This window comes from Borostomias antarcticus (genome assembly GCF_949987555.1).
Source record: "Borostomias antarcticus genome assembly, chromosome: 11".
NCBI classification, from domain to species: Eukaryota; Metazoa; Chordata; class Actinopteri; order Stomiiformes; family Stomiidae; genus Borostomias; species Borostomias antarcticus.
The window spans coordinates 14,728,378-14,743,812 of NC_140244.1; the positions used below are offsets into that span (position 1 = coordinate 14,728,378).

At 50.6% G+C, this 15,435-nt stretch overlaps 1 protein-coding gene across 1 annotated transcript in view; it reads left to right on the forward strand.

Moving 5' to 3' along the window:
* The window catches only part of slc4a8 (solute carrier family 4 member 8), a gene marked incomplete at both ends in the record, with an annotated part of 105,980 nt that overhangs the window by 65,248 nt on the left and 25,297 nt on the right, over nucleotides 1-15,435 (forward strand). The window contains 6 exons of the mRNA XM_084446090.1: nucleotides 1,879-2,034; nucleotides 7,002-7,137; nucleotides 9,085-9,245; nucleotides 10,805-10,993; nucleotides 13,764-13,849; nucleotides 15,140-15,297. Coding sequence (XP_084302216.1) covers nucleotides 1,879-2,034; nucleotides 7,002-7,137; nucleotides 9,085-9,245; nucleotides 10,805-10,993; nucleotides 13,764-13,849; nucleotides 15,140-15,297 — 886 coding nt within the window. The remainder of the gene's footprint in view (nucleotides 1-1,878; nucleotides 2,035-7,001; nucleotides 7,138-9,084; nucleotides 9,246-10,804; nucleotides 10,994-13,763; nucleotides 13,850-15,139; nucleotides 15,298-15,435) is intronic.

Sequence of the window (15,435 nt, forward strand, 5' to 3'; positions counted from 1 at the left end):
TACATTAATAATGAATCCTCCAGGTAGGACGGAGCAGATCACACACACACACACACACACACACACACACACACACACACACACACACACACACACACTCACACTCATACACACACACACACACACACACACACACACACACACACACACACACATACACACACACACATGCATTATTAGACACGTTCCTAGAGGAGTGATGAGGACTGATGTGTGCTGGCTGAACACTCTGTTTCCCCTCTCACCCAAATCACTCTGGTTCCTTCCACTCAGCTGATCTGAGGTCAGTAGCCGTGGACTTAAACACAACCACTATTCCTGTGAACAAAGAACGCAAACGCAGCCACACACACGCACACATTCAAAACGCACGCGTGTTACATTCTCTGACACAAATATATCAGTCATGCTCACACACACGCACCCACACACACACACACACCCTCTGTGTGCGCCTGTCAAAGCTGCGCTGCTCCATGTTTCATTCCTGAATGTTTTCCTAACAGATTATATCGGCTTGATTAAGAAACTCAACAGCTGCTCCCCTGCCCGCCTTTATTTTTGGACGGGTGTATTTGAGGAGCGTTTGAGGATGTTACTGCTCATGCTGTTCCATGGCTGCATCCTGAACACAGCTCTCTGCTTGTCCTCCTGAACACAGCTCTCTGCTGGTCCTCTCTAACATCTCTGAACCATCTGATACCTCTCTTCTCTTCTCCTCTCTCCTCTCCTCTCTCCTCTTCTACTCTCTTCTCTTCTCTCCTCTTCTCTTCTCTTCTCTTCTCTTCTCTTCTCTTCTCTTCTCTCCTCTCCTCTTCTCCTCTCCTCTCCTCTCCTCTCCTCTCCTCTCCTCTCCTCTCCTCTCCTCTCCTCTCTCCTCTTCTACTCTCTTCTCTCCTCTTCTCTTCTCTTCTCTCCTCTTCTATTCTCTTCTCTTCTCTCCTCTCCTCTTCTCTTCTCTTCTCTCCTTCTCTTCTCTTCTTTTCTCTTCTCTTCTTTTCTCTTCTCTTCTTTTCTTTTCTCTTCTCTTCTCTTCTCTTCTCTTCTCTTCTCTTCTCTTCTCTTCTCTTCTCTTCTCTTCTCTTCTCTTCTCTCCTCTCCTCTCCTCTCCTCTTCTCTTCTCTCCTCTTCTTTTCTCTTCTCTCCTTTTCTCTTCTCTTCTCTTCTCTTCTCTTCTCTTCTCTTCTCTTCTCTTCTCTTCTCTTCTCTTCTCTCCTCTCCTCTCCTCTCCTCTTCTCTTCTCTTCTCTTCTCTCCTCTTCTTTTCTCTTCTCTCCTTTTCTCTTCTCTTCTCTTCTCTTCTCTTCTCTTCTCTTCTCTTCTCTTCTCTTCTCTTCTCTTCTCTTCTCTTCTCTCGTTCTTGACCAGCTCTGCCCTCTGTCCTCTCTCTCTGCTGCTTCACTGCAGGGTGCTGATGGAACAACTGTTTAAAGATTAGCTCAGTAAAACCCACTCTCTCTCCCACCCTCTCTGAATCTATTTATCACTCTCTCTCCCACTCTCTCTCTCTCTCTCGCTTTCCTCTTCCCTCTCTCCCACACTCTATCTCTCACTCTTTCTTTCCGTTCCCCTCCCCGCCTCTCTCCCCACCCCCGTCTATCCCTCCCTCTCTGCCTCCCTCTCTCTCTCTCTCTCCCTCCCTTTCTGTCTCTCCCCCTCTCTCCCTCCCTCTCGCCTCCTTCATCTCTCTCTCTCTCCCTCTCTCTCTGTCTCCCCCCCTCTCTCCCTTCCGCCCTCTCTCTCTCTCTCTCTCTCTCTCTCTCTCTATGTCTCCCTAATCTCTCTCTGTCTCTCTCCCTCCCTCTCTGCCTCCCTCTCTCTCTCCCTCCCTCTCTCCCTCTCTGCCTCCCTCATCCCTCTCTCTCTCTCTCTGTCCCAGGCCACAGGACGTTGTTTGTGGGGGTGCGCATGCCCATGGAGAGACAGGCCCACCGCCACCACCGCCCCCACGGACGCCACCGCAAGAGAGAGAGGCGGGCCAGCAGCGTCCCCAGCCAACCACAGGAGGAGGAGGCAGAGGGCGTGTCCTCTCACGGTGAGACACACACACACACACACACACTCACACACACACACACACAACCACCAGAGGAGGAGGCAGAGGGCGTGTCCTCTCACGGTGAGACACACACATACACACACACACACACACACACACACACAACCACCAGAGGAGGAGGCAGAGGGCGTGTCCTCTCATGGTGAGACACACACACACACACACACACACACTACCATCAGAGGAGGAGGCAGAGGGTGTGTCCTCTCACGGTGAGACACACACACACACACACACACACACACAACCACCAGAGGAGGAGGCAGAGGGCGTGTCCTCTCACGGTGAGACACACACACACACACACAACCACCAGAGGAGGAGGCAGAGGGCGTGTCCTCTCACGGTGAGACACACACACACACACACACACACACACACAACCACCAGAGGAGGAGGCAGAGGGCGTGTCCTCTCACGGTGAGACACACACACACATGAGCATCACATTGTAGGCCTGGGGCCTCATTTATCATTGAGGTACGCCATATTTTACACGGTCTTTTTCGCGATTTCAGGCGTACGCCATTTCCCCCCCCCACATTGCGATCTATCAAGCCGAAAGGGCGAAAATTTAGTCGCCTTTCTACACGCTTTTGTAGGACACCTCTCAGGTTGTCGTACCGATTTACACGGTTTCCTACACCCTTTTTGAACACAGGGGGAACTGGCGACGCAGGTGGTGCGTCGGTGAATTACAATGTTTGATGGAGAGAATAAGAGCGACAGTTCATGAACGCACAATCATGTAGGCTAATAGCCCAATTCAGCACAAACATATATCGCAATGCAAGATTAGACGTGTCCTCTAACCGGCTCATTCATGGATTTGTTCCCCAAACTGAACCTATGCGCTGTCCCAAACCTTTCCGTGCTATATGTCACACACCTAATGCAGGCACTCCATCAAACGGCAATAATTGACCAATTAGATTGTCATTAATATGTGATCATGTGGACCTGTTTGCTGTTTGGTAAGCATATAAATGACAGTCCTCCTGTGCGTAATGCGAGCCTAAATGAATCCGGCGCTACTCGGCCTACTGGCCGAGATAGAACTCCAAAGAGGTGACGGCGATGGCGACTGCACCCACATAAGGGCACCATCAGTGAATGAATACGTCTATGTGAATCGCTAAAATGTGCACACTATAAATTCCCAAATCATATGTGACGCCGACATGCTCATCACAAGTGTAGTGGCACGGTGGCCTGGCTCCACGCATGACTCATTCATCCTGGCGCACAGCAGGGTAGGGGCTAGACTGGAGGCAGGCGCTGCGCGTGACGGCTGGCTTGTTGGTGTGTGCATTGCCAAGATACATATTCTTTGTCTTATTTACTTTAATCTTTATTAGCATTTTCCATCCATACAACGACAATACAATAAAACATAAAAACTTACAATAACAGCTTATGGGTACTTCCATCCATGCAGCTTTTTTTTCTTACTCAAATATGACAATTTTAATATTAGTGGTATCATCACACTTCCTTCTATAATCCATCCATTTTTCCCATCTCCCTTCAAACTTTCCTTCCTGCATCCTCAATGCATAAATAAATCTCATAAATCTCCTCCACAACACCCACCACTGCTCCTTGGTTGGGGGTTCCACCTTATACCAAGCCCTCATTATTGTCTTTTTACTAGCAACCAATAGTACTTTCACTAGGTATCTGTCCCCTCCTTGTACATCATTCTGTTATGTTTGCCAAGATGTATATTCAAAGCTGATAAGAATGAGAACCAGTCAAGACCCCACCACAAAATGAGGACCCAAGCCCTCAGCCCCCTCCCCGTCATGAGGTTTACCAGCGGGGCCCACACTGAGGTCATGCACCAGCTATGAAGACACAAACAAGTAAGGTTCACATTTCTACCATTTTATTGTCTGTTGGTGGGTGACTGTGTGAGGGGTGTGAGTGCGTTTGTGAGTGAATGTGTGAGGTCCGTGAGTGTGGTAGTGAGTGACTGTGTGAGGTCCTTAAGTGTGGTAGTGAGTGACTGTGTGAGGTCCGTGAGTGTGGTAGTGAGTGACAGTGTGAGGTCCGTGACAGCATGTGTGAGGGAATGAAGTGCAGTGAGGATGTCCTGTTGGCTCTGGTGGTGTAGTGTGGTGACCTCCACCAACTGCTGAACAACTGCCCCACAACTGCCCCAATCCCTTCTGCCATTTCCCTCTGGGCCTCTAGGGTCATGAGCCTCCAGCACAGCGTCTGAGAGGAAGCCCAGCCCTCAGGGACCCTTGAGGCAGGGACGCTGGCAGCCGGAGGTGGAGGCGTGGGCGGTGGAGACGGAGGCGCTGGAGATGGCACTGGAGGTGGAGGCCGGTGCGCTGGAGGTGGAGGCACTGGAGGTTGTGGCGCTGGATGTAGAGGCTGCAACCGGCGGGGGCACGAACGTCAGGTCAAGGACCACTGCAGACTCCCCCTCCTCTGAGTCCCACCCCACGTCAGAGTCTGGAGAAACAATTTCAGTCATTTTCTTTGAGTTTGTCTGTTAACTTGATTATGCATTAAACATTTTATTGTGTAGCCATATTCAATTGATATGTTTTTCTGTTGGCAGCCAAATAAATGCTTAAGTGTGATTTACCGGGTGATTTAGATGAGAGTCTTAATTTCCCAGAGGGGAAAATGTTAAATGTGGTCTAACATTATGAAGTGATCATCTGTGTTATCGTTCCCTGTTTTTGGTCCTAAATCAATCATAGCCTACCGAAGAATGTGTGGAATGTTTGCTTTCCTCACAGCCACATAATAGAGAATGTCCGTGTAGCCTACGCCAAATACAGGATGCACGAAACGTACAGTAGGCTACCTAAACTGTAGGAGCAATCAGACAAATGTAGGCTCGTACAAATAGCTTACCTTACGAAGATGATTTTCTTTCCTCGTGTGGACCTCACCAACAAGCACATGCACCTCCGTCTCCGAAAAGTTTCTCTTCTTTCCGCGTTTTTCCATAAACGTATTTGTCTTTCCTATGCTCCACGCTATATTATGTCGGTTCCTTCCGGGTTATCCACGTTGTGCGCTGTCATAGTTTTGACCATATATGGTTGAATTTGGGCGTGGAGAGGGCGGAACACGGAGCGCGTGCGCGTACGCTCTCTTCTCCGCCACTGTCGGATTTTCTGTGGTGAATTTGGCGCAGCAGCGTGTACGCCATTTTTGATAGATCCGAAAAGCGTGTAAATATTCTCGTCGTACGCTACTTTTCGCATTTTCCTCGTTTTCGTCGTACGCCCTCTTTTACACCTGAATTTACACGCTCTTTGATAAATGAGGCCCCAGGAAAGTTGAAGCAGGTCATAGGTCATACTGTAACTTGTCAGCACTAGTAAAATACATTTTGCCAATGCGATCATTCCAAAAGCCTGACATATGGAGTGTGCGTGTGTGTGTGTGTGTGTGTGTGTTAGTACATGTTAGTACACACTACTACTGTATGTCCAAATGAGTCGGACATGGTCCATTGTTTTTCAATCCCATTTGTTGGACATGGTCTTGTCTCTAGGTGGTGTTCTTGTCTCTAGGTGGTGTTCTTGTCTCTAGGTGGTGTTCTTGTCTCTAGGTAGTGTTCTTGTCTCTAGGTGGTGTTCTTGTCTCTATGTGGTGTTCTTGTCTCTAGGTGGTGTTCTTGTCTCTATGTGGTGTTCTTGTCTCTAGGTGGTGTTCTTGTCTCTAGGTGGTGTTCTTGTCTCTAGGTGGTGTTCTTGTCTCTAGGTAGTGTTCTTGTCTCTAGGTGGTGTTCTTGTCTCTATGTGGTGTTCTTGTCTCTGGGTGGTGTTCTTGTCTCTAGGTGGTGTTCTTGTCTCTAGGTGGTGTTCTTGTCTCTGGGTGGTGTTCTTGTCTCTAGGTGGTGTTCTTGTCTCTAGGTAGTGTTCTTGTCTCTAGGTGGTCTGCGGACGAGGCCTCCATCGGAGTGTTTCCATGCCCGTCTGCAGAGCTGTGAATATCCAGGAAGGCTGCTGGGTGAACTGAGTGTTTCCATGGAGCAGCAGACCAGTGTCACACTCACACACACGTCCATGTGCCCACCTCAGGCTGCTATTGACAGCACTGATAATTAGCTGCCTAGAGCACCAACGGCTACTGTGTGTGTGTGTGTGTGTGTGTGTGTGTGTATGTGTTGAGTGTATAGGGATGTGTATGAGTGTGCATGTGTGTGTGTGTGCATGTGTGTGTGTGCATGTGTGTGTGTGTGTGTGTGTGTGTGTGTGTGTGTGTGTGTGTGTTGAGTGTATAGGGATGTGTATGTGTGTGTGTGTGTGTGTGTGTGTGTGTGTGTGTGTGTGTGTGTGCGTGTGTGTATGTGGTTAGGCTGTGTCTATGGGAGATAATGGCGTCTGCCATATCCACTGAAAAACAGCAAATCCACCCACAGGGAAAATATGAGAATTGTATACGTTCCATCAGAGCAGCTCAGTGAGCGATTATGGATCTATCCTCCATCTCGCCCACAACATGACTTCCGTTCCCTCGTCCTCCTCTCCTGATCTCTGCCTCTCTACCCCCTCCTCCTGTCTGCTCCTCCCCCTCCTCTGTCTGCTCCTCCCCTTCCTCTGCTTGCTCCTCCCCTCCTCTGTCTGCTCCCCTCCCTCCACTGTCTGCTCCTCCCCCTCTTCTGTCTTCTCCTCCCCCGTCTGTCTGTCTGCTCCTCCCCCTCCTCTGTCTGCTCATCCCCTGTCTTTCTGCTCCTCCCCTCCTCTGTCTGCTCCTCCCCCTCCTCTGTTTGCTCCTCCCCTCCTCTGTCTGCTCCTCCCCCTCCTCTGTCTGCTCCTCCCCCTCCTCTGTCTGCTCCTCCCCCCTCTGTCCCCCTCTGTCCTCCGTTTGTCCCCCGCCTGTCTGCTCCTCCCCCGCCTGTCTGCTCCTCCCCCGCCTGTCTGCTCCTCCCCCGTCTGTCTGCTCCCTCCCCCTCTGTCCCCCGTCCTCAGACACGCCGTCCCAGCGGGTGCAGTTCATCCTGGGGACGGAGGAGGACGCTGAGCACACCACCCACGAGCTGTTCACCGAGCTGGACGAGATCTGCGTCAAGGAGGGCCAGGACACGGAGTGGAAGGAGACGGCCAGGTCAGTGTCTCTCTCTGTCCTCTGTGAGGAAGGTCAGTGTCTCTCTCTGTCCTCTGTTTGGGAGATCAGTGTCTCTCTCTATCCTCTGTTTGGGAGGTCAGTGTCTCTCTCTGTCCTCTGTTTGGGAGGTCAGTGTCTCTCTCTGTCCTCTGTTTGGGAGGTCAGTGTCTCTCTCTGTCCTCTGTTTGGGAGATCAGTGTCTCTCTCTGTCCTCTGTTTGGGAGGTCAGTGTCTCTCTCTGTCCTCTGTGAGGAAGGTCAGTGTCTCTCTCTGTCCTCTGTTTGGGAGGTCAGTGTCTCTCTCTGTCCTCTGTGAGGAAGGTCAGTTTCTCTCTGTCCTCTGTGAGGGAGGTCAGTTTCTCTCTGTCCTCTGTTTGGGAGGTCAGTGTCTCTCTCTGTCCTCTGTTTGGGAGGTCAGTGTCTCTCTCTGTCCTCTGTGAGGGAGGTCAGTTTCTCTCTGTCCTCTGTGAGGGAGGTCAGTTTCTCTCTGTCCTCTGTGAGGGAGGGCCAGGACACGGGAGTGGAAGGAGACGGCCAGGTCAGTGTCTGGCCGTGTCCGAATGTCCATACTACATGCTACATATTATATAGTACATACTGCAACTCGCCTACTACATGCTATTTAGTACATACTACTCCACGAAAACATGTTTAGTATGCAAGATAAATGTAGCATGCTACTTGAGTCATCCAGTGAAAGTGACGGGCTCCGGCTCGCATACGATTCATGTTCAACTTACAACAATATTGAGCTAGCCAGGCATTGGAGTTGGTCATCCAGCAGGCTCGATCCTCACCTTTCTGTATAATCCCAACTGTGAAATGGCTGTGATAATAATCCACAAAATGTTCTTTATTTGCCTCGTTTAGCACCAGCTGCAACACTCTCCTCCAAATTCATTCTCTCCGTTAGCAGGGCAAATGTTGCACTCGGTAGCTTGTGCTTATTATTATTAGGGTTGGTGAGAAGCTTGTGCAGTGGAGGGGTTATTTTGGGGGAGTTAGCCATTGGATTGCTATGCTTAAATTATGCTATCCAGCTAGTTCCCAAACGTGTTTGATAACGTTATTTGATTCAGACATTACGTAGGCTGCCTGGTACAGCCCACTGACCAGTTGCTGGTTAGCTATGAGAGGCAGGATCCCAGCCGACCGTGGCATCCCCCCAACCCGCAACGGAGGGTTATCAACTAGGCTGGGACTCCCCCTCTCATCGCTAACCAGCAACTGAGCCAATTGAGCTAAAGGTGGTTAGCTAGATCGATCGTAAATTACTCAAACGGAATAAATATGACACCGATAAGTACACCAATGCCAATAGTTAGATTAATCTTGATATAGCTAAGACATCTGCTACAAAAAGTATGTTTCAACCGACAGATTTAGCTACAATTTCCACGAACATTGAAGCTAGGTTGGCGAATTACTGTCACCTCAACTTTCAACCAATTTTATCAAACCGGAAACTACGGTGACGTGCCGCGATGTTTCACTCAAATCGCCATCTTGTTTCCAGAATAGCAACCTCTCGATGCCTGCTACATTTTGGGGTAATTTCGGTAATATGTACTGTAGTACATACTATATAGTACGCCAGATGTAGCAGGCGAGATTTTGATGTAGCATGCTGCATCTGGCGTACTATATAGTATGTACTACATAGTATGAACATTCGGACATGGCCTCTCTCTCCGCCCGCTGACCGGGACCGGAGGCAGAGCTTCATTATAATGCGTCTCCCCTCCTCCTCCTCCTCCACGTCACGGTAGCAGAAACACCCCGATCTTCACCGGCCGAGAGTCTCAATCTGCCCCACCCCCCATCTGCCCCCCTCCCCCCCGCCACCAGGGGGCTGAAGTTCGAGGAGGATGGGGGGGGGGATCGCTGGAGCAAGCCCTACGTGTATCTGTTCACGTGTGTGTGTGTGTGTGTATCTCTGTGTCCCCAGGTGGCTGAAGTTCGAGGAGGACGTGGAGGACGGGGGTGAGCGCTGGTCCAAGCCCTACGTGGCCACGCTGTCCCTGCACAGCCTGTTCGAGCTGCGCAGCTGCCTGATCAACGGCTCCGTGCTCCTGGACATGAGGGCCAGCTCCATCGAGGAGATCGCCGGTCAGTCACGTGCCACCCCAGCTCTGACCGCTACACATGAGGGGGGGGTATAGACGGGGTGTGTGTGTGTATAGACGGGGTGTGTGTGTGTATAGACGGTCCTCCTCCTCCTCACATCCTCTCCTTCTCCCTCCTTTTCTCTCCTCTCCTCTCTCCCTCCTCTCCTCCTCCTCTCCCTCACTTCTCCCCTCCTCCCTCCTCCCTCACTCCTCTCCATATGAAACCTGCCACCCACACCTGTCACTTGCACTCTCAACATGGGAGAGAGAGAGGGAAGAGAGAGAGAGGGAAGAGAGAGAGAGACAGAGAGAGAGACAGAGAGAGACAGAGAGAGAGAGAGAGAGAGCGAGAGAGAGAGACAGAGAGAGAGAGATTAATTTGATACTCGCTCCTGGGTTCCTCGTCCCCGTGTATCTTAGCAGAGCTGTGGAGCAGGTTTGTAGGAGTCTGGTAGGGTGGTACTAGGGAGGGTGGTACTAGGGTGGTACTAGGGAGGCTGGTAGAGTGGTACTAGGGTGGTACTAGGGAGGGTGGTACTAGGGTGGTACTAGGGAGGCTGGTAGAGTGGTACTAGGGTGGTACTAGGGAGGCTGGTAGGGTGGTACTTGGGAGGGTGGTACTAGGGTGGTACTAGGGAGGCTGGTAGAGTGGTACTTGGGTGGTACTAGGGAGGCTGGTACTGGAGTTGACAGACTGGCCTTGAAGTGTGCTCAGAATCTCAGCCAGCCCTGCAGTGTGTGTGTGTGTGTGTGTGTGTGTGTGTGTGTGTGTGTGTGTGTGTGTGTGTGTGTGTGCGTGTGTGTGTGTGTTCAGGGCAGGGTGAGGGCCAAGCGGAGAGTGTGATTGATTAAGGAGAGGGGAGGGAGGGAGGGAGGGAGAAAGGAAGGGTTCACTCCTCCTGACTCAGCAGCTCAGCCCAGGGAAGGAGAGGAGAGGAGAGGAGAGGAGAGGAGAGGAGAGGAGAGGAGAGGAGAGGAGAGGAGAGGAGAGGAGAGGAGAGGAGAGGAGAGGAGAGGAGAGGAGAGGAGAGGAGAGGAGAGGAGAGGAGAGGAGAGGAGAGGAGAGGAGACACACGAGCCTACTGAGATTCACCAGAGACATTAACCCAGGATGCGGCCATCTGTCTCCTGACTCACTGACTCATATTCACCAGCCAGATGTGATCACTGGCAGATAAATATATTTCTCTAACATGCGGGCGCAGCCTGTCAGGGCTTTTAAAGAGTTTCTCAGGCTCAGAGCAGAGATCTGGTTAAAGAAACACTGAGGGAGCAGGGGGCAGGGGGGCGGGGCCGGGGGCAGGGGGAGGGGGCGGGCCGGGGGAGGGGCCGGGGGAAGGGCTGAGGGAGGGGGCGGGGGCGGGGGCGGGGCCGGGGGAAGGGCCGGGGGTCGACCGACGCCCCACACCCGTGCGCGAGAGAGAGAGATCCCCCCGAACGTTGATCCTGTGGTGCAGCGTTGGCGGCGGGGAGTTCTCTCTCTCTGCGTCCTCGTGGGCTCCTCCCCCCGCCTCCTCCCCCCGCCAGACGTGCTGAACCGTGCGCGTCGTCCCGCTGCAGATATGGTGCTGGACCACCAGGAGGCGTCCCACGAGCTGGACGACAGTGTGCGCATGAAGGTGCGCGAGGCGCTGCTGAAGAGGCACCACCACCAGAACGAGAGGAAGAAGAACAACCTGATCCCGCTGGTGCGCTCGTTCGCCGACGCCGGGCGCAAGCATTCGGAGCCCCACGGCATGGACAAGACAGGTGAGAGGACAGGGCCCCACGGCATGGACAAGACAGGTGAGAGGACAGGGCCCCACGGCATGGACAAGACAGGTGAGAGGACAGGGCCCCACGGCATGGACAAGACAGGTGAGAGGACAGGGCCCCACGGCATGGACAAGACAGGTGAGAGGACAGGGCCCCACGGCATGGACAAGACAGGTGAGAGGACAGGGCCCCACGGCATGGACAAGATAGGTGAGAGGACAGGGCCCCACGGCATGGACAAGACAGGTGAGAGGACAGGGCCCCACGGCATGGACAAGACAGGTGAGAGGCCCGAGGGCCTCATCTACTAACGCTCTGCACCTATAAACACGTGGGCAAATACCTTAATACCCATGAATATATGTGCCAGGTGATCTATGAATGGTGTGCATGGAGGATTGCGTCCTTCAGGTGCGCAAATTTGCACGCTCTAACCAATTAGTACTTTTGGACAAAATTAATATGAAATAAGGGGCGTGTCTACCCTAGCATGCAAAATATGGGAGGAGAAAATGCAAATACATAATTGTAGCACACGCTCAGTGACTTATCATCCCTGAGAGCGGTTTCAGTGATGGTGATTGTGTTTGCTATTACCTTTGAAGGGCAGGTACTAATTCATTCATTGTGATGGGCTCTCTTGTCCAAGTTGAGAGATGGCTGGCTTATAGGTGACGTCTATAAGGTTACAAAGTCCACTATGTGATATTTTCTATTAATTCATTTTAAGGTTATTATTTTCCCACACAGGAGATCTGGGTTATTTCCAGTGTCTTGTACATATTAACGTTCTGAGCCACGGTCTCATGCTAGAGGGAATAGTTGTATTATTTTTATGTTTAGGGGTGCAAACTCATCAGGGGTGAAAGGGTTAGGGTTAGGGTAGATGCGCCCCCCCTAGGGGGGACATTTTTTAAATATCTGAGCTTTAAAAGGTGGATTTCCAGTGGATGTTCCCATGAGGATGTAGGGATGTGTCAGGGTCAGTGGGAAGTGCTGATATTTTGACTTTCTCCCTGCATCTCTTCAGGTGCTGGTGTCTCTTTTGCTCCTGCTGCTGGTCTCATTGAAACCTTAGCTAGCATAGATAGACGAGAGCACAGGCTCCAAGCACAGAAGCCTTTCTTTCGACAACTCAGAAGACGTCCTCTTACCTATTTCATTCCTCGTGACTCTGTTCTCAGACCCATCCCTCTTTCTAAAACTCACCGGATCTACACGAATCACACAAATTACCTATTTTGGATTCAAAACAGTGAATTTCACCTAAAGGTGACAAGTTTGCACCCCTGTATGTTTGTGTGCTGCAGTAGGCTTAACTATTATTTCGTTTTGCAAAACTTTTGGTTCATCAGTCAGGCTTCACATAGGCAACGGTAGGCCTGTTTAACTTATATATGCTGTCAAATAGGCCTGTATGCTATGCTTTTCTCCCCAGGTGTGGGTCAGGATAAATGAATGTGTGAGTGTGTGAGCCGAGGGAGGGAGGGGGGGGTCCAGTCTCATCAGAGGACAATGTCCTCCTGATAACTCTTTCCTTTTAGGTTCGGTTAATATTTAATTGACCAATTTGGTTCTTAAACAGAACCAAAGCATCATCTCAGTTCATATCTCATGTTCCTTTTTAGGTGATAGGGCGTGTCCCCTACAGCCCTTCCTCATGACTCCAGTTCTTTACCCAAATACTCCCGGGGAGCGCAGATACAACGCGGCCCATATCCGCACCAGGAACATCATTGAGCGCACCTTTGGCGTGTTGCAAAACAAAATATTAGTTAAGCCTACTCTACTGCTTTTGCGTTTTCTCTCCTCTTCCATGGTGCAATAGTGGGATACAACAAGCAAAACCCCTCATTTAAATAGGGCCATCTTCACACTTTTGCACCTGTTGTCATTCACGCAATCATCCTTGATAGATCGCCTGCTAAATGCACTCCAACTAAACGTGCAATCTGAAGAACTGCCAATGCAATTCTGCGCTCTTTATTTGGGATGTTAGTAGATCAGATCTTAGACAGGCGTGGAGGTGGGATGTTAGTAGATCAGATCTTAGACAGGTGTGGAGGTGGGATGTTAGTAGATCAGATCTTAGACAGGTGTGGAGGTGGGATGTTAGTAGATCAGATCTTAGACAGGCGTGGAGGTGGGATGTTAGTAGATCAGATCTTAGACAGGCGTGGAGGTGGGATGTTAGTAGATCAGATCTTAGACAGGTGTGGAGGTGGGATGTTAGTAGATCAGATCTTAGACAGGCGTGGAGGTGGGATGTTAGTAGATCAGATCTTAGACAGGCGTGGAGGTGGGCGATAAGGAGCGAGACAGAGAGACAAGCAGAGTCCGACAGAGAGACCATATGAGAGCAAACAGATGAGGCGAACGATGCCATGTCCAAGAAAGCGGGGTTGAAACTTTGTCTGGAGCTCTGCCAGTGATCGATGCAGTTGTTCCCGAGCAGGGCAGGGCAGAGCAGAGCAGAGCATGGCAGAGCATGGCAGAGCAGAGCAGAGCAGAGCAGAGCAGGGCAGAGCAGAGCAGAGCAGGGCAGAGCAGAGCAGGGCAGAGCAGACGGACTGGAATCGTAAATATTGCAGCCATTTATGGGTCACTTAAGTCCCTTGGCAGTTGACCAGCTGAGAGGACATGTATTGATTCTGTTGCACTCTCTCTCTCTCACACACACACACACACACACACACACACACATACACACACACACACACACACACACACACACACACACTTTCCCCTTCCCCTTTCCCCACAGGTCCTGTCTCCCCCCAACCTCCCCCCATCAACGTTGAAGTGAAGAATGGAGCCAACCCAGACAGCACCCAGGTAGACCTCAGCAAGGTGAGCTGCTCTGAATGTGTGTGCGTGTGTGTGTGTGTGTGTGTGTGTGTGTGTGTGTGTGTGTGTGTGTGTGTGTCTGGTGGGTGGGTACTAGCGGTGAGTCACTACAGTACCCCACACACAAACAATGAAGGCTCTTTTTCTGGATCAGCGAGCTGTGAAGATCACAGCTTGTGTGTGTGTGTGTGTGTGTGTGTGTGTGTGTGTGTGTGTGTGTGTGTGTGTGTGTGTGTGTATGTGGGAGAGCTTAAGCATCCTACTGAGTTCGATCTGTGGTGTCAGTCAGAGAACATGTGGGTCACACAGTGCCTCCTGGAGGGCCGTAGCGGAACTGCACCTGTGGTTCTCAACCTGTTCTGAGCTCTGGACCCCCAGCATATTTTTAACAATCCTCAATGACCACCCAACCCCACAACAGTATAAAAAGCCATAACACATATGCTTTTATATTATTATTAATGATCTAAACATAGGCCAGTCAATACATTTCACCCCCCAGCGTATTGATTCATTTTAAAACAGTAAGTCTAAAAATATTATTTATCAATTGTTTTGATACATTTAACAAAAATACCATATATATATATATATATATATATATATCTTTTTGCTCTGAAAATGTAATTTAATGTAATTTATTGCTTTATAAATGTTCTTAGCTGGTAGACAAACATACTCCAGGAGCTTGCTCGATCGCCTTGTTGAGAGGGGTCAGGGAAGAATTTTTACAGCTCACTTATCTGGCCCCCGGGTGATTACTGTTTTTTTGCTTCCCTCTGGAATATGTAGGGGTGGGTCGTATGCCCACCTCCCTTGTTATCTGTAAAGCGCATTGTGTTGCCTCTGGGTATGAAATGCGCTATACAAATAAAGCTTTGATTGATTGATTGATTGATACTGTAGATTGATTGATTGATTGATTGATTGATTGATTGATGTATAGATACTTAGATATAACATTTTAAAACACCCATGGAACCCCTGTGATGATGTCACCCCTGGTTGAGAAAGGCCCTGGTCTCTACTGGACCAACACGGTCTCTACTAGTCTCTACTGGACCAACACTGTTCTGACCTGCATGGTCCTGCTCACACACTCACTTGTGTTCTTGGAGGGAGCGAGTCCCAGGGCAAACCTCTAGGAGCAGAAAAAAATATTGAAGAATACAAACTGATACACACACACACACATATTCTGAAATTCACATGTCCGTATCAAAGGATGTACGGTATATCACTAGAAATATCAGTGGTGTTTGAACCTTGACCTCTTCTCTCTCGTCCAACCAGGTGGACATGCACTTCATGAAGAAGATCCCGATGGGGGCGGAGGCGTCCAACGTGCTGGTGGGGGAGCTGGACTTCCTGGACAGGTCCGTGGTCGCCTTCGTCCGCCTGTCCCCCGCCGTCCTGCTCACCGGCCTGACCGAGGTCCCCATACCTACCAGGTACAGGGAGGGGGAGTGTGTGTGTGTGTGTGTGTGTGTGTGTGTGTGTGTGTGTGTGTGTGTGCGCGCGGTGTGTGTGTGTGTGTGTGTGTGTGTGTGTGTGTGTGTGTGTGTGTGGATGTGTGTGTGTGGGTGTGT